General features: G+C 37.8%; 1 protein-coding gene across 1 annotated transcript in view; it reads left to right on the top strand.

The window, feature by feature from the left end:
- The window catches only part of MAP3K21 (mitogen-activated protein kinase kinase kinase 21), a 79,157-nt gene extending 63,235 nt beyond the window's left edge, over positions 1-15,922 (top strand). The window contains exons 8-12 of the mRNA XM_075064159.1: positions 4,208-4,358; positions 6,482-6,574; positions 8,954-8,955; positions 9,298-10,086; positions 11,249-15,922. Of these exons, the coding sequence (XP_074920260.1) occupies positions 4,208-4,358; positions 6,482-6,574; positions 8,954-8,955; positions 9,298-10,086; positions 11,249-11,673 (1,460 nt within the window). The 3' untranslated portion in view covers positions 11,674-15,922. The remainder of the gene's footprint in view (positions 1-4,207; positions 4,359-6,481; positions 6,575-8,953; positions 8,956-9,297; positions 10,087-11,248) is intronic.
- Positions 15,923-21,015: the final 5,093 nt, after the last annotated feature.

Raw genomic sequence — 21,015 nt, forward strand, 5'->3', positions numbered from 1 at the left:
AGCTTTTTGAATCTACCGAGCACCAGCAAGGCTGCAGATTGGCTTGTAATGTTGATTTTCTTAGTTCAGCTCCCATTGAGCCACCAAACTAATTTAGAGTGAAGCTGTAAAATTCTACCGGCATGACTCGAAGTTCAAACCAATAATTGTACCAGCAGGCTTAGAATTTTTCTCTGTTACAATAGAAATCTTATCTAATGAAATTCACTTACATAAATATAAATTTCATTATGGTTAATGCTGAAAAAATACAATACAATATAATCTTTCTTTCTTTAGAACAGTGAAATTTACCTAGTGTTGCTTTCTTCACAACAGATTTCCAGCACAAAATAACAGTGCAAGCTTCCCCTAATTTGGATAAACGAAGAAGCTTAAACAGTAACAGCTCCAGTCCGCCAAATAGCCCCACAATAATTCCTCGTCTTCGAGCTATACAGCGTAAGTTTTCATCACTATTTCAGTTTATTCTTTTAACCATTATGAACACACTCGTTTTATACGGCTACGCTGCAAAAGACTGAAAGGAATATGTTATATGTGGATGTAAAGAAAATGAACGTGTTTGGGCCCCTAGATGTTCTGTGAACAACAAGCTGCATGAATTGGTAAAGAGAAAATCTTGCTAGAATGACTGTTTTTAGTGAGTATTTCAAAATTTGTAGCTAAAGAGAATGCAGCAAATTGTATCTTATCTGGCTTTTAGTAAAATGTTGAATTGTTTGAGGACATTGTACTTGGAAAAAATATAATCAGGTTTGGATGAAGTACTGAAGGATCATAAACAAAGGGCTAATGATAAATGGCAAAGTATCATGTGAGAGGGGGCTGCTGCCAAATAGAATGTTAGAAAATCAGCTGTCCTTGGACCAGAACTGCCAACCAAGCACAGGAGCATAATGTCCAGAGACACAGGGAATAATGCAGCCATAATATGTTCAGAAGGGCAAAAACTCCAATTGACAGGAGGCGGGGAAGAAGGGGAACCAAGCACATAGGAAGCAGGGGAGGGAGGAAGAGAACAGATTGGGGAGGAGATAAGTGCCTTTATTTATTTATTTTTTTATTTATTGAAAATCTCACACTTATTTAATACTTAAATGCTGTTTTTTGTAAGCAACTCCTGGGATTGCTGTAGGGAAGTTGTCTGTAAAAATGGCAGGATGAGGAAGCAATTATGAATGGGAGGGGAACTAGTCCACAAGACACTCAAGATGTTATGCTCACTATTGATTTTTGAGAACACAATATCTAGGGATAAAAAAGATCTTTTAATATATGTCATTCTTGATTTTAATATTGTCTGGCCTTGTGTACAAAGCAGGCTGACCGACTGCCCATGGGCATAATGGAACACCACATGGGATGAACAGTAAAGCAAAATCTATTTGTTTATTCAGGGTCATTTCCCGAGAGACAAACATGTCATGTAGTGTCCATCCCAACAAATGAACCCAGGACCAGTTTTTAGTGCCGAAGTAGTTTAGAATCTAGGTCATCTTTTGCTTCTGAATGATAGTCTTCTCTTTTTCCCCCAAGAGATCCTCTGAGGAGAAAGATCCCAGTCTTTTCTCTGGTGCTTAATCAGAAGTATATGGCTCACTTTCCTGGCTATTCCCTTCTGGGGATCAGGTCTTCTCTGGTTGCCTTTGGATCTTGGGAACTAGCTGCCTGGGCTCCCTCTAATCTTGGGTAGAAAGACGCTTTCCCTCTGGGTGAGCATCACCGTCTTAAGCCTGCTCTCATCATTATCTCTTCATAGTCACTAGTTATAGCTGGAGGGCTGTCTTTACTAGAATGACCAGCTGAGCGTTTGTTGGGTGTAGCTGATCTACTTCCATAGACTTGGAGCACTCTGTTACCTCATACCTGGTTGGGACAGGAAGGAGTTAGGTATAACCTGTTTCTTTATCGTAGTCTCAAGATTGCTTGAAAAAAGCATCAAGAGAAAATTGTGGGGTTTGTCTTTTCAAGATTGGTATAAGAAGTGTGGTTGATGTTCTCTTTTTTACTACAGCCTGAAGAGAAATTATTTTTTATGAAATCTACCTTGTTTGCATGTGAAATTTGAAGTGCTGCCATATCTGTTTAGGTTTAAGCTATTTTCAACTTCATGACAATACTTTCAGCTTAATACCCACTCTGGCAAACTGTATCATGAATTTAAATTGACCTTCCCAAGTTATCAAGGACTTCTATCACTTGACAGCTAAAATGAAACAAAACACATTACATGAGATGTTTTTGGAATTCATACTCTGTAATTGTGAGTGAAACCACAATTACCTGTCCCAATTACACTTACTGCACATCATCTTTTATACATTCTGCTAATCTTTTTAATATTTTTGGTAGGGCAAAACATTTCTAGTGGTATGTCTCATAAAACCAAAATCTTGAAATAAGATTGCTGTTTAATTTTTCATGTCTACAGCACTCAACATAGAAATGAAATAAAAATTTCAGGTATTAGCCCACTTCTAGAATCTTGAGAATTTTTTAAAAAGGCAGAAAATAATTTGCATTTGTACCCATTCTAACTCCCACAGTCATAGGCCCCTGTCCTTCAAGGAGATCCACCAGTGCAGACCCATATGCCTGTGAGGAGTTCAATTGATGGGTCTAACTGAGCAAATGTTTCTCGTTGTAGGACCATAAAAATTACTGTATTAAACAAAGAGTCTCTCCCTCAAATGGAATACTTTCTAATTTTGAGTTTGGATTCCCAAGCTTCTAGCCAAAGCGCTCAGATCTTTTGAATATATCAGGCTGAAGCAACTTAATTTCCGCATCCCTGTGTAATTGCCTTCTACCTACGTAAAATATCTTCCTCCAGTGCTATTTAATCTTGATTAAACTTCAGAGCTCTCTTGTTTAGAGAAGATTTATTCAAGTGTGTGTGCTTTGAGCAAAAGTATCTAACAATTGCTTATTTGATCACATCTCTTTTGTTCATAATATTTCAAGCTTCCAAATCTAAATTTCTTAAAAATGAAAAAGAAATCAGAGGTTTGAATTCAGCTATTTCTGAACACTAATTTTAAAAAAAGTAGGTTGTAAGTAGTCTCCAGAGAACCCTGAAAACTCAGTTGTAATATCTTAGCAAAGACAAGCATCTGTGCTGCAGAGCAAGTTAAATTGGAGTAAGAGATGGGGGAGGAGTGAGAAATAGGTGAATTACAAACCTTCTAAACTTTTACCTTGTTAAAGACGGTCTGTCATGGCAAAAATTTTTGTGCTATGTCAATACTATCATCTTGGTTGGAAGCATGTTGAGAATTTACTTTTCTAGCTGTCAACCTGAGGCTGATCTGACAGAAGAATTTATTTAACTGATTCATATTCACAGACTTTGGGGCCAATTACTGTGTACTCCTGTGACTGCTTGGTGCTTCCCAGGAGGCATTTTACACCTTTGGATCTGTGTTTCTGGTTCTAGAGCTAAAAGTATAAGGAAGAATTGGTCCCTCTTTTGCAAATAAAGTAAAATTACTAAGATCTCTACTGCATTCTCTTAATTTTTCCTCAGTGATTTCCAAAGCAGACACAAATACAACTAATGGCCGAAGAAACAGTGTATATGTGTACCAGCAAGATGTAGATATCACAAGTGAATATGAACTTTCCAGTGGGGTTATGAAAAAAGGCAAGATACAAATAAATTGTAAAGGGTGTTGGTTGTATTAACTCTGTAGCTGAACTTGTATTAAGTGACAGACTGAGCACTTAAACAGAAAATATCTATTATAAAATATTTGTTTTGGGTTAATGAAAAACAAAATCACAGTAATTGGTCATAACTGAGATATTCTAATTCATTTGATATGATTGCTTCAAAAAAAGTTCTACTGAACAAAATATTAACTGGTAAATGCTCAGTTTGCCTCATGTACATGAATTACCTAAATATAAAGTACTGAGTTTTAAGAAGCATGAAAAATAAGATTTCTTGCTGCTTTGTCTTTAATTTTCACCTTTCTTGTCAGTTAGCAAATCGTTCCTTGCTTGCTTATCATTTTGATCAATGCAGTTTGTATTTTGGCATCAGTGGGGGAGGGGAAATCATCTCAATTTTTAAGTTGAACCTTTTTGATTTTGCTATTGTGATGCAGTTTTAGTGGAGAAGGCTGCTTTGCTAAAATCCAAATTCTTTCAGTGGCTGTAATAATCCTTCTAATGAGCACTAAACTACTGTACCTGTCTCTAGTAACCTCAGATGAAAGCAACAGAACCTGGGGAAGAAGCACAGCTTGCCACCAAGAAGAATTTGAAGACTTGAAGAAAAGCTTTAAAAAGAAAGGTTGCACATGGGGACCAAGCTCAGTTCAAACAAAGGAACGTGCAGATTGTAAGGAGAGGTATGACCGCTGTATTTTATATTCACTTAACATGAGGACAGATATTTTGATGATTAGATTGGAAGCCAAATTTAGGAGCACAGTTCTGCAACCCTTATTTAGCTAGGTTTTTTTTAGCTAGATTTCCTCTGACCCTCATTTTATTAATCTGGGAATTTTCTGGTAGTCATAAATGGGATTCATGCCGACAAAGACTCTCAGATGCTAGAACAGTCGCTTACCTTACAGTCCCTGATTCTTTGAGATGTTTTGTTGATTCTTTGATGTGACCCACCCTCCAACCCCACACCTTCAGAGTTAGGCTCTACTGGGATTCTGAAATAGTCAGGAAACGAAGAGGCAGTTATCATTAGCTTTCCCAAATCTGGACCTTAGCGTCCAGAAATCTGGGTGCCTGCATGAACCCCTCTAAGCTTAATTACCAGCTCAGATTTGATCTCGCTGCTACCAGCCAGGAATTTCCAGGGCCTGACTCCCTCTCTGGTCTCCCAAAACCTTCTCTGGGGAACCCCAAGACGACCAAGAAGCCCTGAGTCTCACACCAAAGGAAAGACAACCTCCTCCCTTGTCCTACCTTATCCCACCCAGACTTCCTCTTTGGGCTAACTGAGAGTTACTCGACGCATCCTTACATACAATACAAGAAGCATAGTCCTCATTGCCAAGAGACAAACAAATACAAGGGAAATCAGAAATGATTCTATCTGTCTTCCCCCTCCCCATTCCTAGCCTAGCAAAGAAAAAGCTCAACAGGATTTAAAAAGAAAGCTTTATATAAAAAAGAAAGAAAAGACATAAAAATATCTCTGTAATCAAGGTTGACAATTATACGAGTTCATTGCTTAAGAAAATATGAATAGAACAGCCTTAACAAAAGAGATACAAGTTAAACATCAGCAAATCTACACCAGGGATGTAAATACAAAAAACAAATAGACAGCTACTTGTTTTTTCTACTTTGGTACTTAGAACTTTGAAACTGAAGGATTAGAAGCTTGAAATTAGAAAAGAAAAAAAAATCCTCATCATAGAGTGAAGAGCCAGACAAGACAAAGCCCCAAATTTCCCTCCCGTGAAAAGCTTTGAAAAATCCGGTTTCCTGATGGTCCTCTGGTCAGTGTTTGGTCCTTGTTAACTTTACAGGTGAAAGAACATTAACCTTAGCTATCTGTTTATGACAGCACCAGGGCATTGTGCTGCTACCTGTTGCAGCAGTGAATTCCAGGCCTGTTGATGCTGAGGAAGAAGTACATTATCCTTTTACTACGTTGAGGAATTGAACGGTTCTTAAGAATGTTGTGTCATTTGTGTAAAGTCTATAAATCAGCTGTTAGAAGCTTTTCAATAATACTCACCATTTTTTTTAATAAAAGTCACTCAAGAAGTTTTCTTGATCTCTTTTCAGGTATATCTTTGTCTCTCAATGTCGCAGTCATTGGAATGGGCGCTTCTTTGAGTGTTTACATAACAATCATAATACAAAATGATACGTCTATGTTAAACTGCATGCGGGGGGAGAAAGTAGCTAAAAGATTACAGTAACGCAGTTGCTGGGGTCTGCAAGAGGGGGCGCGGGCACCCATTAAATCCCTAGGCAAATTAAATCACTACCGGGACCCCATGGAGCGGAGCTGCTGACAGCGGCTGGGAAGCCCAGGGCTCTGTGGCAATCTAAAGGGCTTGGGGCCACAGGGTCCTTTTAAATTGCCGTTCCTGAAGAAGCTGCCCCTGTTGGTACAGTTGGTGTTTACAGTTCTTAGCTGGTGCAACTGTCATACTGCTTACTTTCATCTCTGAAGCAGCCTTCCTCTGTTGTGCTGCTTCTTCGATCTTGCTCAGTCTCTCTTTTACAAAAGTTTGTGTTTTAACAGAATTTTATAAACCTCCATCACAACAATTTTAGACCTTGTACTATATACAAACTGTCCTAGCCACTGTAGCTTTACTCGTTGTTAAGCACTTGCGTTATTGTTAAACATCACAGCAAGAAAGAAATTCTGTAGAATAGATTAGCCTCTAGTTTTCATTCTTTTGTCTTTTTTATCCTATATTAAGTTGCCATTAAAAAGTTATAGAAACATGGGTGTTTCTGTACAGTGTCTAAAGTATCATTCTGATTTCAGAATAGACCTCTCTCCAGATGGCAACAATCCTTGGTCCAGCCATTTAAATGAAAAGTCAGAAGGTGTTCCATTACCTCACCTGATTGTGGACAAGTAAGAGTTGTTTATCCCCATTTTGGAAATTGCATAAAATTTATGAATTAATGACACTCTACACCATAATAGCATTGAACTATTCCCTGTATATAATTCTAAGGCACGTATTTCGATGCCAATTCTGAAATGACTACTAATTTTTTTTTGTCCAGTAATACATTGTCTGTCTGAGTTGCCTTGGAAGTGTAAGTTCATTGGTTGTAGTTTGAGAAAGCCATAAAGTTCACGTAGTATACAGTTTCCTAGTATCACCAAATTATTTTCATTTACCGGATCCTGATGATTTATGTTGGCATAGAACTTATAGAACTGAGTTTTAGTACAGCTCCTTAGGGTTAGGGTGTGTAACCCAATGCCATTCCTTGATCCAGTTTTGAAAGCTTCCGTCCAATAGAGCAAAAATCTTTCATTTTGAAATTTGTATACCTGTCTTAAGACAGAAGAAAATGTGTTTTAGAAACTTGACTGCAATCAGGCCAGGAAATTTAAAATTAGGGACACACAATATAAACATTTTTTTCTACTTTTTGGAGAATCTTTGCCATGTCTCACTCCAGAAGCATCGTCCAAAAATGTATTGAAAAAGACCATATTTTACTCATCTGACCTTAATTAAAACTATTGCATAAGCCTCAATTTCTTTCAAGTCCCTCTTGCTACTTCAGATTTCTCACAAATCAAAATATAGTTACTCTGTTCAGTATTGGTGCAGAGCTTGAAGTATGCTCACTAACAGATCCAGTGCATAAAACACAAGAAAATTAGGTGCTGCCAAAAGCCTTATGTTTACGCTACTTTTTGATGTAGAAGCTTGTGGTCTACTAGGCCTGCATAGAGAAGCCAAGTTGCCGGCACAGGCCACGATCTGTATCTGTTCAGCACACACAGTTCATGATCTATTATGCCATGAGCATATAGAACTTTTGGGCAACTTCCAGTTTTACCATTTGAAGTTTTTTGTTTTTACTAACTGCGAGACGATCTCTAGGTAACATCATCAGAACACAGAAGGAATCTTGAAAATATTTTAGAAATTTAGTAAATTCAAAATCATTAATAAAAGGGAAGGTAGCATTTATACGTCGTTCTATTTTTAGGAATTTGGCACTCCATTGTGAACAATGAAAATAACAGCTTCATTTCGTTTCTATGCCCTGCAGACATGTTGGAAATTGTAGTTAGAACTATGCTAAGAAATATTTATTCATAACAATTTCTTGGTACTTTTACAAAAGCCAAGGACATTTTTACTCATCATCTTTAAAGGATTGTTTTAACTAAGATAAGAATTGAGGAGATCCACTTCCACAGCTCCCCTTAAAACAAAACAAAAATTCCTTTCTTTTTAATTTTATTCTGAACCTTTAGGAAAATGTAGGCCATTAGCAAACATAAAGTTGCTGAGGGAGGCAAAGGTAGAAGAAGGGAGGGGAAGGACTCCTACAACAATTATAATTAAGACTTGACTATCTAAGACAGAGGAATCGTAGTTCGAGCTGAAACAGTAATTTGAACTCAGTGTTTACTGTCAACTGTCCTTTCATCCTACCTACTGTAAAACGATAACAGTTCATGTACTTGAACTGTACTCCTCCCAGACAGTTCACACAAGAGAAAAAGACCCAGTCTGTTAGTTTTCTAACACGTGCCTCTAAAGAGTCCAGTACAACATTCTGCAGTCATCACTGGCTCACAGTGGAATAACAAATGAAGGCAAAAGAACTAAAGCTTCCGTGTTCATTTTCATCATACAGACTGGAAATATCAAACTTATTCATAGTGGACCTAATAGTCCATTGAACTCAGTGGAAATACTCCCATTGACCTCATACAAGTTTTGATTCAGAGCCAACTGAACAGGTCATACACCACAGCCCTGAGACGCTGCACACAGATATAGAGTGAGAGTGAGTGAGTGTGTGTGTGTCTATATAAAAATCATGTATACTTACAATAATCTATTCACAGAAATATGCTGCAGTTTAAGTTCTTCCACACAAACGGAAAATGGAAGCAGCAAAATATATGTATTTATAGTCTTGGAAAAAAGTATTTATAGTCCACCCAGTATTAGCTGTGTGATGAATAGAGATACAGAGGCAGTTTGGTGTTTAGACTTTCACAAGTAAGGGTCAGTTTTTTAGATTTTTTTTTTCAAATTTTACAAACAATATGTAGCTAATTTTATAACTACACCACTATGTCGATATAATGCCAACCGATATAACACAAATTTGCATATAACGCGGTAAAGCAGAGCTCCGGGGGAGTGGGGCTGTGCACTCCAGTGGATCAAAGCAAGTTCAATATAACACGGTTTCACCTATAACGCGGTAAGATTTTTTGGCTTCCGAGGACAGCATTATATCGAGGTAGAGGTATATCATGGAAAAATGCTGCTATTTGAATTTACATTTTGAAAATAGAGTATTTGTTGAAAAATTGCTTTTATTATTTTGACTACTAGAGATTTCTTTGATATTTGTCACAAAGGATATGGAAAGATTTTTGATTTGAGGACATTTTGATTCTGACTTAACGGTTATCCTTGTGTGTTCCTCTGAGTCTCCAAAAAGTGTGTATATGGGGGACACAGAACATCTCAGTGTATGTATGTGTATATTTAATAATGAGAAATCCTAAGGTACATGTACAAGTTTGCCAGAAAAAGTATCTTATTTTGCAATATTTAAGTACCTTCCAATATTTTTACATTATAGATGTTTGTACAGAGCAGAGACTTTTCCTTGAAGGTTCGGATGCAAAAAGACCAAAGCAAATGAAGTTGCCAAATCAGGCTTATATTGATCTACCTCTTTGGAAGGATGATCAGGGAGAAAACACTATAGAACATGAAAGCTTTGAAGAAGGAACCTCTGCTAGTTCTGCAAATAGTACTCCGCAAATGACTCCTACAAACAGTCTCAATAGAACACTGCAGAAAAAGAAAACTGACTCCATATTGTATGGATGTGCTGTTCTCCTTGCATCTATAGCTTTGGGCTTGGATATCAGAGAGCTAAACAAATCACAGGTTCCAGACGAACTGTTGCCAAAGGAGGAGAAGAAGAAGCGGGAGGGAATATTTCAGCGTGCTTCAAAGTTTCGCAGGAGTGCAAGTCCTACAAGATTGCAGTCCAAAAAAGAGGAAACCTATATTCCATCTCTAAGTCCATCTGCAAATACTGTAAATCTTCTCTCTATGGCTTCTCTTTCTACCAAATGCTTGCTTCAGTCTGACAGTGAAGATGCGTTTGTAAGTATCGCTCCCAGTGATTGTGATACAGGCATTCCCACTGAGGCCTTTTCATCTGAAACTTCGGCAGCTAAGACGGGGAAACAAAGGGTAAAGCCGGTGCTTGACACTGATCCTGTGATGTTAAAGAATCAGTCTCCTATTTTTCCTCTGAAACAAGAATCTGAAAAAGTGCCAAATGACTCTTCATCAAAATTGAGACGATTGGGTCACAGACGAACCATGTCAGATGGAAATACTTTCCAGACTACATGTGGGTAACATAGAATATCAGAGAGATGCTTTATCTATAGTGCATAAACAAAATTGAAAATCTCATGGAATTATAACTTACTGAATATAGTTTCAGTAAGTAATTATCAAGAATAGTATCTTACTCCAGTGTGTGGGGAGGACAGGTGTTTCATTTGAAGTACAATATAAATTCCACTCATGACAGCAAAATAGCTTCACCTAAGGATGTAGTGGAAGTCTGTGGGGACATGCTGCCTGGTAGGATATACCAAAATCAGTGTTACCAGTGGAATTACCAAAATTGGTGCTGAGGATTCCATTCAGGTGGCTTCACCATATTGTAGTTCTTAAAGCAAAACAGGATTGCCAAGTATAATGGGAAATGTTGGTATTTCTATAAACATTGTAGCATCAGAGCTTCAAGAGGCTGAAATAAATGCTGAAATTGTTACTTAATGTAGCTTGGCAATTTGTTCAACTGAGACTAATTCATTAATGTCATTTTAGTGATGTCCATTTATTAACTCATAGCAAAACAGGTTTAATAAGTTTTACTTCCCTGACTGGCACAGGAGTCCTACCACACAATGAACGTTTAATGAGCTATTGTTAAGACATATCCAAACTGAAAACACTTGTCCTCTAATCTACTGGTATCCGGTAGAAATGTTGAGTTTTGTATTTGCTATTAATACTAGCATTGCCCTATGTAATTTGAAGAGCATCTTTTGCAACACAATATTGCTCTTCAATATTATTTTTTGGTTTAAATTCCTTAAATTAATTTTGTTTTTCTCCTTAATAATTGAGGGTTTCCAACCTGAGTATGTCTTAAAACGATTTGGCAAAACTTGACAAACTTCTCAGCTTTATTGCATCCTGCTATTGAGCTGATTGAATTCTGCTGACTCTCTGACTGATGAGAAGTAGGCTCTCTTAGCCTCCAACACAGCAATAATACGGTTCAGAGAAATTCTTTGTGTGTTGAATGACTGTGCCGAACCATTATCTGATGCTGCCATGCATTTATGGGGCATCACTAATTCCCACCAGCCTGTGTAACTTTTTTGATGAAGTAGTAGTTCAGGTAGTACCACTAAAGTTGCTGTCAGTGGTATGTGCTTTTCCAGATGTGAGAAGTAGAGGTGATCATCTAATATTGTCTTGTCTTCTCCATCTAGCTAATGGAATCACTTCACCTAACGGAGTCTCTATGTTGCCAGTTCTTCCAGTTTCTGGGATTCTGCAGTCTACATCTGTTCCGCAAAGAAGCATGCACCATGACCCGTCACCTGAAAAGCAAAGAGCTATCAATATTATATCCAGGCCTCGACCTTCTTCTCTAAGAAGCAGAATAGATCCATGGCAGGCTCTTCCACAAAGTATAAAGCCAGACTCTACAGAAGTGGACTATTTAGAGAGTTATGTAGGTCCCAATGTTAACTTTGTTCCAGATACTGAGGAGAGAACTAAATCCCACATGCCCTCATTACTTGATATTGATGTGGAAGGTCAAAACAGAGACTGCACAGTGCCTTTGTGTAGAATGAAGAACAAAACTTGTCGGCCATCTATATATGAACTGGAGAGAGAATTTTTGTCTTAAGTGCCTGGCATTTTTAAAGTATTGCCTTTTTTAAGGAGAAGAAGAAAAAAAATTAAATTCTTTTGTACATCTAATATATCATGCTACTGTTTTCTAAAATACTGAGGCCAATACTACCAAAATTTTTGTAATGGGCAGCTAATTTTGTACAATGTATAACAAGGGGCCTATCTTGAATTTTTACTGGAAACCCATCTAGTAACTTTAAAACACAATGCTGGAAAAACAGTATTCTTGACATACATCTCTAAGCACAGTTTGAAATGCTAAATTAACTTGTCTAATTACCTCCACAAAATCGCACCTTTTCTCTGCTAGAGGTCTTGCTTTTTGGTGTGGTTTTTTTGTTTTTGTTTTCTCTCACACATTGAAGGAATAATTGGCATGGAGAGGATTTGCATTCAAGTCATGGGGAGTTTTGTGCACATACATTTTTCAGGAACAGCCCCTTACGAACTGTGGAGTTAAGAATTTTTTTTTTAAGATGCCTGAATAGAAGTGCTCTACTCACTCTGCCCCAAATAGTTGGTTTTCCTTTGGCATTGACTACATTATGTGAGTAACTTACCACCACCAAATGAATTTGCATAGTTTTGCCCCTGGCTATTTTGAAATACAGTAGATTGTCAATCGTAGAATTAGCTTACCTAGAAAGTTGTGCTATAATTTAAATTAAAACTAAATTTAAATTTGAGTGACTGGAATTTGGTTCAAGATATTTAACATTCTTTGTTTTTTGTGTGTGTGAAGCAACATTCCATTAGGTAAAGATAAACTGGAACTTTAATGGTTGTGCTCTGACTTTTTTTGAACACCTCAGTATATTTGCACTGGGACGAGTATTCTTGATGATTTTTAATTAAAACTGAGTTCTCTGGGTTACTGTACCGTCTGTTTGGGAAAGAGGAGTATTTTTAAATGAGACCGTACAGTTAACCAAGTTTAAGTTTCTAGCACAATTGCAAACTGTTACAGAGTCTATTTCAAAGTCAACCCTGCCATTTCTTCCTTATATTGTCAATGGGAAGCCCAGCTTTTCGTGCCAAGGTGTGGTATGAAACGACAAAAATCTGATACACTTGTCTGTAAATGTCCAACAAATTCATAAATATAGAGTTGTGGGGGGAGGTGTACTTAAACTTGACCATGTAGCAACTTCATTCTCCCAAATCACTAAATTAGTGGTGACTAATTTAAACGCTGCTTTACCAGTAATTGTTGGAAGTGCTGAAGAAGAGCAGCATTTGAATTAAGGAGTATTTCTTGAATTTTGACAACTAGAAATTCTCTGTATCATTTTTAGACTTAGATACGCTTCAGAAATAAAATTACATACTTAAATGAAAAAAAAATCATTTCCCATCAGGACATTTCTAGTTTTAAGGCTTTTGTTTAAATGCTTTGTCTCCTTTACCCGTAAGTCTGGGAGTTCAGATTGTCCATTGTTAAGCAGAATTCATGAGCACCTAATATCAAAGCAAAGGAATTAAAAAGCCATTTTTATTCTCTAGTGCACTGCATTGGTTATACTGAAAGTGGGAGAGAAGAATTGGAGAATGTCAATCATGCAGTTTTAACCTTGCAGAGAAGTGGATAGATGGACATAACTTCCCTGAGAACAAGCTTACAATATAAAGAGTGAAAATGAGAGAACACTTTCTTAAAGTATTATTTCTACAAAAAATGTTGACACACTAACCAATGGTTGGCTGTAAACTGAGTGACTGTATAACAGGTTATTATTAAATTATTGCATTTTTGTTCTATCTTGTTTGTTTTCAGTAACCAGTATAATTTCTATTAAGTTTGTTGTAAGTACTGCATACTTCAAAACTTAGGTACCACAAATTTCTAATACCATACAATGTTCTTTAACTTGTATTCTTTAAACTTGTACTTTAATTTTATCAAGTACACTTCTTCAGTAGATGAAGTTTAGTTTTTAATTTAAAATGTAATGATTGGTTCTCATGTTGTACACAATTAATTACATGCAGTGCTCTGTGGAAAACATGGATCAAATCTTAAATATAGTTTGGTAGTGTATTTAATTTTGAAGATGAAAGTTACAGTTGTGAAACATTGTCTCCTTAAACTGTTTCAGGAGGGATCATGCCTTTATAATATTGAGAGACATTGAATTGATTATATTATACAACTATCCTCCTGGGGAAAGTACCTCTACTAGGCTTTCTAAAGGAAAATCTCAGGTGCTGTAGTCATATTGTCTTGTAAATTTTTGTTCATTTTACTTGGTTTTATTTCATTATGAATGTTGAATTATGCACCATAGATTTTTGTAGTCTACAGTCAGCATAAAAACGACCCACTGTGGGCTGTATTGTTTTCTTACCAGTGGTCCTTATCATGGTCTGTTTTTAAGCAGAATTCACCATTGATTTTAACGGGGGATTCCTCTTAAAAATGAATGGCATGCTATGGCCCAATTAGTGCATAGTAACAATGTTAAGAGCTATATACTCAGAGTCTACACCCCAAGAAAAAGAAAGTATGTAAGCCATCTCCAAAAAATTGGTTTTATTGATGCAGTCTTTTAGCTATAGTATATAGTGCTTTAGAATTATTTTTTCACTTCTTCTTTTCTGTAGTTTAAAATTATAGGCCAGTCTTCACTAAAATGCAAAGATTAAAAATAAAGATGATTAAATCCATAGTTTCACAATTTCTATTTCACATGTTAGCAGAGATACCTTTGTACAAGTAAGGGAATCTGGGGTATATTTATAATGATTTTACTTCTGTATTGGGTATAGCTGGTAAAAAATGTATTTATTGTCATGTGTGTGAATAGTCTGACCATATAAGTGATAAATTTATACTGATCATGTTAGCATAAAATTTGAAGGTGCTTACACTGCAGAGATTAAGGTAACTACTTGACATGCTGTTTTATAAAGCCTTATGACTGAAATGTTTTTATTTTAAAATAAACTTTTGTAGCTAGTGTATTGAATATTGGCCTTGGCCTTCTTGAAATTAGGGCAGGTTTTAAAGCATTTTTATATCTTAAACTCCCTTGTATAAATTTCAGGGAGTAACCAGAAACTATGAGCAGCCTGTTCTTAGTCCTTCAGAATGTGGAAACATGTAGTTATTGTCACTGAACTAAAAGTAAGTGATTAATGTTAATCTGAGAAGTCCTGTAGGTTTTTGCAATCTTGAAATGTAGATTAAAATATTAATAGTAGCAACCTGCACTTTCTTTCATCCATGTAAACATAACACTTCTCATCTGTAGAACCCAGTGCATTACAATGATGAGTAGGTGTCTTGTTTCGTAAAGACAGTTTGGGCACTGGAATATTCACATAGTGAATCTGTGGTAGAATTGACTTTCTTTGGAACAAGAATATAAGCCTTGGGTGAAATCCTCTCCACATTGAAGTCAGTAGAAAAATTCTCAGTGACTTTAAGTGGGCCAAGACTTTGCTCCTTATATTTTTGTATTCATCTTTTTTTGTGGGTTCCTTCTAATTTTTCTGAGATATGCTTCCACCTTGTTAACCCATCCTTGCAAAAGAAAAGTGTCTCCATGTACACAGTAGCAGCAGGAAAAGTGTAATATTACCTCTCCCATCACATTGAACTCTAATGATGGTGTGAACTTCAAAGCGGTGCGCCCAATCCTGAAAATCTTTCCTCAGGTGAGTAATAATTCAATGAAACCATTCAAGTAATATATTTATGTGGGTAACGAATGGCAGGATTCAGTCCCAAGTTGGGATCATTTATATGTTAACAGACATTGGCAGTCTCTTCCAGTCTTCCTTTAAAAAGATACATTTAAAAAAAACTACTATAATAAAATTATGTATTTAAGCATGTGCCAGGAACTGCAAAAGATTGAGATTCTCACAGTAACTGAGCCATTTTGCATATTGTAATTACTGGTAGGGGCTGTTAAGCGATTGAAAAAATTAATCACACAATTGAACAATAATAGAATACCACTTATTTAAATATTTTTGGATGTTTTCTACATTTTCAAATAAATTGATTTCAGTGACAACACAGAATACAAAATCTGCAGGGCTCACTGTATATTTTTGTTTACAAGTATTTACACTGTAAAAAAACAAAAGAAATAATATTTTTCAATTCACCTAATAAAGGAACTGCAGTATAATCACTTTATCATGAAAGTTGAACTTACAAATGTAGAATTGTCTGGTTTAAAAGGAAAAACTGCATTCAAAAATAAAACCATGTAAAATTTTAAAGCCTGTAAGTCCACTCAATCCTACTTCTTGTTCAGCCAATTGCTAAAACAAGTTTGTTTACATTTGCAGGAGATAATGCTGCCTGCTTCTTGTTTACAATGTTACGTGAGAGTGAGAACAGGCATTCTCATGGCACTGTTGTAGCTGGTGCCACAAGATATTTACGTGCCTATGCGCTAAATATTCATATGTCCTTTCATGCTTCAATCACCATTCCAGGGGACATGCGTCCATTCTGATGACTGGTTCTGCTCGATATCAGTCCAAAACAGTGTGGACTGATGCATTTTCATTATCTGAGTGTGACAGGGTGCTAAGCAGAAAGCTGCTTAGCCAACCCTTTGTCACTCCAGCTCCAATTAAGGGAGGTGAATTGGAGCAGGATAGACCACCTGGCCCTGGTTGGGGAAGTTTGAACAGCTGCTGCCTCATCAGGCTGGGGATGGATAAGAGTCCCTGGGGAAGGAAGCCAGGGGGAGCTGGGAAGAGGAAAGCTGCAGTGAGGGGAAGCAGAGAGAGAGACAGTTTGTCCCCCTCTCTCTTGCTGGTGGACTGCAAGAAGGGGACTACTTGTATGGTGGAAAGGTGGTGGGAGCACAGCCTGTAAATAAAAGTATCAAGTGGGCACTGCACCTAAAGCTGTCTGTGTGACTTTCTCAGCCCAGCGGGGGCAGGAGCCAGGAGGGCCCTGCAGGGACCCTGTTACACATGGGGGCTCATCTGGGGTTGTGCCAGAGCAAGAGTTTGGCAACCCGAGATGGAAGAGATCTTGCAGTGACTGATCAAGCAGCAGACAGAGCTGCAGAAGGCAGTGCAAACCTTTCAGCAATCCCAGCAGCTGGAGAAGCAGGCCCAGCTCAGCTTGTAAGCTGAGCAGCAGAGGAGCCTGCAAGATTTTATTTGGGAGCAGACCACTGTTCAATAGCAGCTCCTCCTGAAGGTGGTGAGTCCCCCAGTGGGGGATGGCATGCGAGCACCGGGCTTGGGATTATGTAAAATGGGCCTGGCAGATGACCCTGATGCCTTTCTAGGCACTTTTGAGCAGGTAGCTATGGGGGCAGGATGAGACAGGACAGCCTGGGCCCTGTCCTTCACAGTCATGCACTACTTCACCTTCATGGGCTTCAGAGACTCATTCCCTTATTTGCCATAGGGTGAAGGCTGCTGCTGACTTGCTAACTCCTGTTCTGCATACGCTGCCAGATTGTTCCCAAGTTACTTTTTATGTTTTATATCCTTAACTCAGCCAGAGAGGTTCATAAATAACCCAACTGCTACACTGTGTATGTCCCAATTGTTTTTTAATTAAGAATTAAGGCCTTAAATCTGTTCTCTATCAAACAAAGTCACTGCCCCACTTCAAGACTATATTCAACAATAATGAACAGTGCCCCTTCAGAAGAGGGTTTAAACACAATGCTGTGAAATTGTATTGATTCAATGATGTCACTTTAGTTATCTTTTTTGAGTGGTGGGGGGCATAAAATTTTCAAAGTGTGTACGTGATTTAGGAGTCTCCTATATCGCACTGAGATGTAATGGGACTTAGATGCTTTTGAAAATGTTGCCTTTGATCAGTTAGAGATCTTCTATCTTTTCCCTCATTGACAAGTTTAATTGCATACAGTGAAAACATGGCAGTGAATTAGGAACTTCTAAAGAAGCTTGATCATTTGAGTTTCTGCCTTGTTTAATGCAATGATTTCAGAAGTGAAGTATTAACTATGCACCATGCCAAATGGTGATCAGATGACCTGAGTTTTACTCCCTGTTCTGCCACTAAATTTTGGCAAGTTATTTAACTTTTCTGTGCCTTGGTTCCCTTATCTGTAAGACATGAATAATTGTTTCACCCATCACTGTTAAGAACTTTGAGATCTGGGGATGAAAGTTACTGGAGGTGGTAAGTAGTAGTTTATTAATAAACTTTGGTTTTGACAGTATTGGTTACGGTATTAATGCGCGTGCACACACACACAGTTCCAAGCAAATCAAATGTTGATCCAGGTAGGGAATTCTTGTATTAAACTCTGATTGGAAATGTTTAACCGTGTCTTACTATAGCATAATAGATTTAATTTGTATAATTCTTTTTAAATTCTAAAGATGGACCTAAACTGTAAAATTGAGCTCTGCATTCAAACTCCAGTGTAGAAGCTTTCAGATTTTGCAGGCGGGCAGGAGGGCGGATTCAAGCCATTTCTGCTTAAATACTTTCATAAACATTCATTAAATCTATTTTTAAAGATTTATCAGTCAACATTGACAGCTGTTGTTTTTAATCTTAATTCACACACCATATGCTGCTAAATTTACCCCTCTAAAATGTATCCCAGCCCAGGGGATACTAGTTGTTTTCCAGCATTTGAAGATAGGATGGTAAATTTCAGCAGCTCCTGTTTAATGCTTCTTATACACAGCAGCATTTTGATACTTTTTGCTGGTGATGGTGAGACCAGATGAAAAGAAAGAAGAGTAGGTGGACAGTTTACGGCAGAAGCCTGAGTGAGATCTTAACTCAAGCAGATGCTATATATAATAAGTCTCTTTCCTCTCCCCCATTACTTCTTCTCAATTGTCTATAGCATTTTTTATACATTGCATCCTGTCTCTAAGGTAATGTGAGACAGGATGTGTGCACTGAAGACAGTGCTAAGATACAAGAAAGCAGTGGGAGAAAATGTTCTTTATTTCAGGCATTTACCTGGCATCTATCACCATGGTAGCTGAGTGCCTTACAGGGGTGAAATTGAGCATTTTTCAAGATCTCGGTAAGAAAAATCAAACATCATGGTCTCCTGCCTTCAGCTTTGAGTCTACTTGAACTTGGGACAGAGAGTGGCTTTCTGTCCTGCTTGTACAGTCCTTAGCACAACAGGGTCCTGGTCTATGGTTAGGGTTCTTTTTAGGCACTACAATAATTAATAAGGAACCACCTAGCAAAGCAGGAGGGGGAGAGGAGGCTTCCATGGCCTATGTTGCAGAAGTATAACAAATGGGCCATCTCTCTAAACAAGTCCAAGGTGCAGTTGTTTTACCTGAAGTTGAATAGCTAGAGAATGCAAAGTGAGAATTCCAACAGATTAGATGCTCCCCCCCTCCATTTTAAGTGGAGCAGCTTTCATCATCACCTTGTGCAGTGAACCTTGTGCCAGTGTTAGGTTGTGCTGGTACATTAATGGGAGAATCTACAAAACATTTTGGTGCTGCAGGAAGTGGTGTAAGTGGCATACTCCTCTGGGTCCATAATGGTCCAATGCTCCAAGCTGATGTTTCAAATCAACTGCAGAAGTATGACTGCAATGGGAGTTAGGTGCCTAAATACCTTTAAGGACCTGGGCCTTGGTTCTTTTGAGTGAGACACAAAAAGTAACGTCTTGTCCTTTTGTGGTTTGCAATATTCTGTTCCATTTTTCCCCAAGAGTAGCACCCATATCCTGGCCAGATTCCAGCTTGTGTTCAAGAATTAAGTTCTGCCTCCCTAAATTCCCTAATAGATGTAAATGAAGCTGCAGCTGCTCTGATCCTAACTTGCTGTACAGTGTTGGTATAGACTGGTATTAAACTGCTCCATTGCACTCCACAGGTGCCTGCATTTCAGTAAAAGCAGCAAAGAATCCTGTGGCACCTTATAGACTAACAGACGTTTTGGAGCATGAGCTTTCGTGAGTGAATGCATCTGACAAAGTGGGTATTCACTCATGAAAGCTCACGCTCCAAAACATCTGTTAGTCTATAAGGTGCCACAAGATTCTTTGCTGCTTTTACAGATCCAGACTAACATGGCTACTGCTCTGATGCATTTCAGTGACGACCAAAGTAGTCCCTGTATGTCCTTAACCTATCTCACAGTGAGAACATGTGAGTTTTGCTTAATATTTATAAAGTGCTTTGAATTTTTTTATAGTAGTTACAGAAACATAAATCTTTCTTTTACCCAGTCAAGTTTCAGCTGCCCAAGACTTTGACTCCTGTTAATGGACAGGACATGCATTAAATACTTGGTTTTGTATTACCCAGTCTTATCAAAACAGCTCTGCACAAATCAAAACTCTAACCTGAATAAATCAGTGAGTAATAAAATGTGAATAGAGAAATATTACATGAAAAATAAGTCACTTCCTAAGCACACAAGAAGGAAGTGGTGGGAATGGATTAATATAGTTACTACTGTGTGTGCTACTACATTGAAATAGTGTTAAAAAGCTTTTGTAAATTTAAGTAGCAGAGGAGAGTAGATGAGGTTTGCCCAAAGGCTCTTTGTGCAGTAGATAATCTTCCCACAGAATGAAATATGAATTAAATTAATCTACTCTTTTTAGCCAGTGAAGTTTGGTGACTGTTCAAATTCTGACAATTGCAGTAGCTGGAAGGAAGAAATATGTTGTGATGGGCATAATCAAGTCCAGAATCAAGCCATGATTTATAAGAGGCGTTAATGTTAGTGTCAGTATTTACAACAATGTTCTGCTTTATTATATCATATACATTACATTCCCTTATTGTCTTTATCATGGCAGGACCACACAGAGGATTCAGGGGGCCTGGGGCAAAACAATTTTGGGCGCCTCTTCCATAAAAAGAAAAAAAGTTGCAATACTATAGAATACTATATTGTCGTGGAGGCCCCTGTGGGACCTGGGGCATATTGCACCACTTGGCCTCCCTTCCCCCTGGGCAGCCCTGTATCATGGGCAAAGGAAATACGCAATTTTAATTTGAAGGCCTGCACAAAATACAAACAAAGGTGGACGGAAAAGAGGCGACATACTAATAATGAGACAGGGTTTTTTAGTCCTCCTCCTAGCAAAAATTAAGCTACTTGAGCAAGGAACTAGGTTTAGGAGATCTCAAAGTGCTTCACAAAATAGGGAGACCCACTATGACAGGTGAGGAAATGGAAAGGCAGATAGGATGTGACTTGTCCAATGACACATGATGAGTCACTATTAGAATAGAGGTTAAGGCCCAGGTCTCCAGATCAATCCAGCATCTAATCCACTGGACCACACTAATCTTCTGAATAAAAAGATTATCTGAAAGAAGTATATTTTCAGGAGCAACCTAAAGGAGCACATAAAAACTGTTTTATAGTCCTGTT

Source organism: Chelonoidis abingdonii, chromosome 3, assembly GCF_003597395.2.
Source record: "Chelonoidis abingdonii isolate Lonesome George chromosome 3, CheloAbing_2.0, whole genome shotgun sequence".
Classification (NCBI taxonomy): Eukaryota; Metazoa; Chordata; order Testudines; family Testudinidae; genus Chelonoidis; species Chelonoidis abingdonii.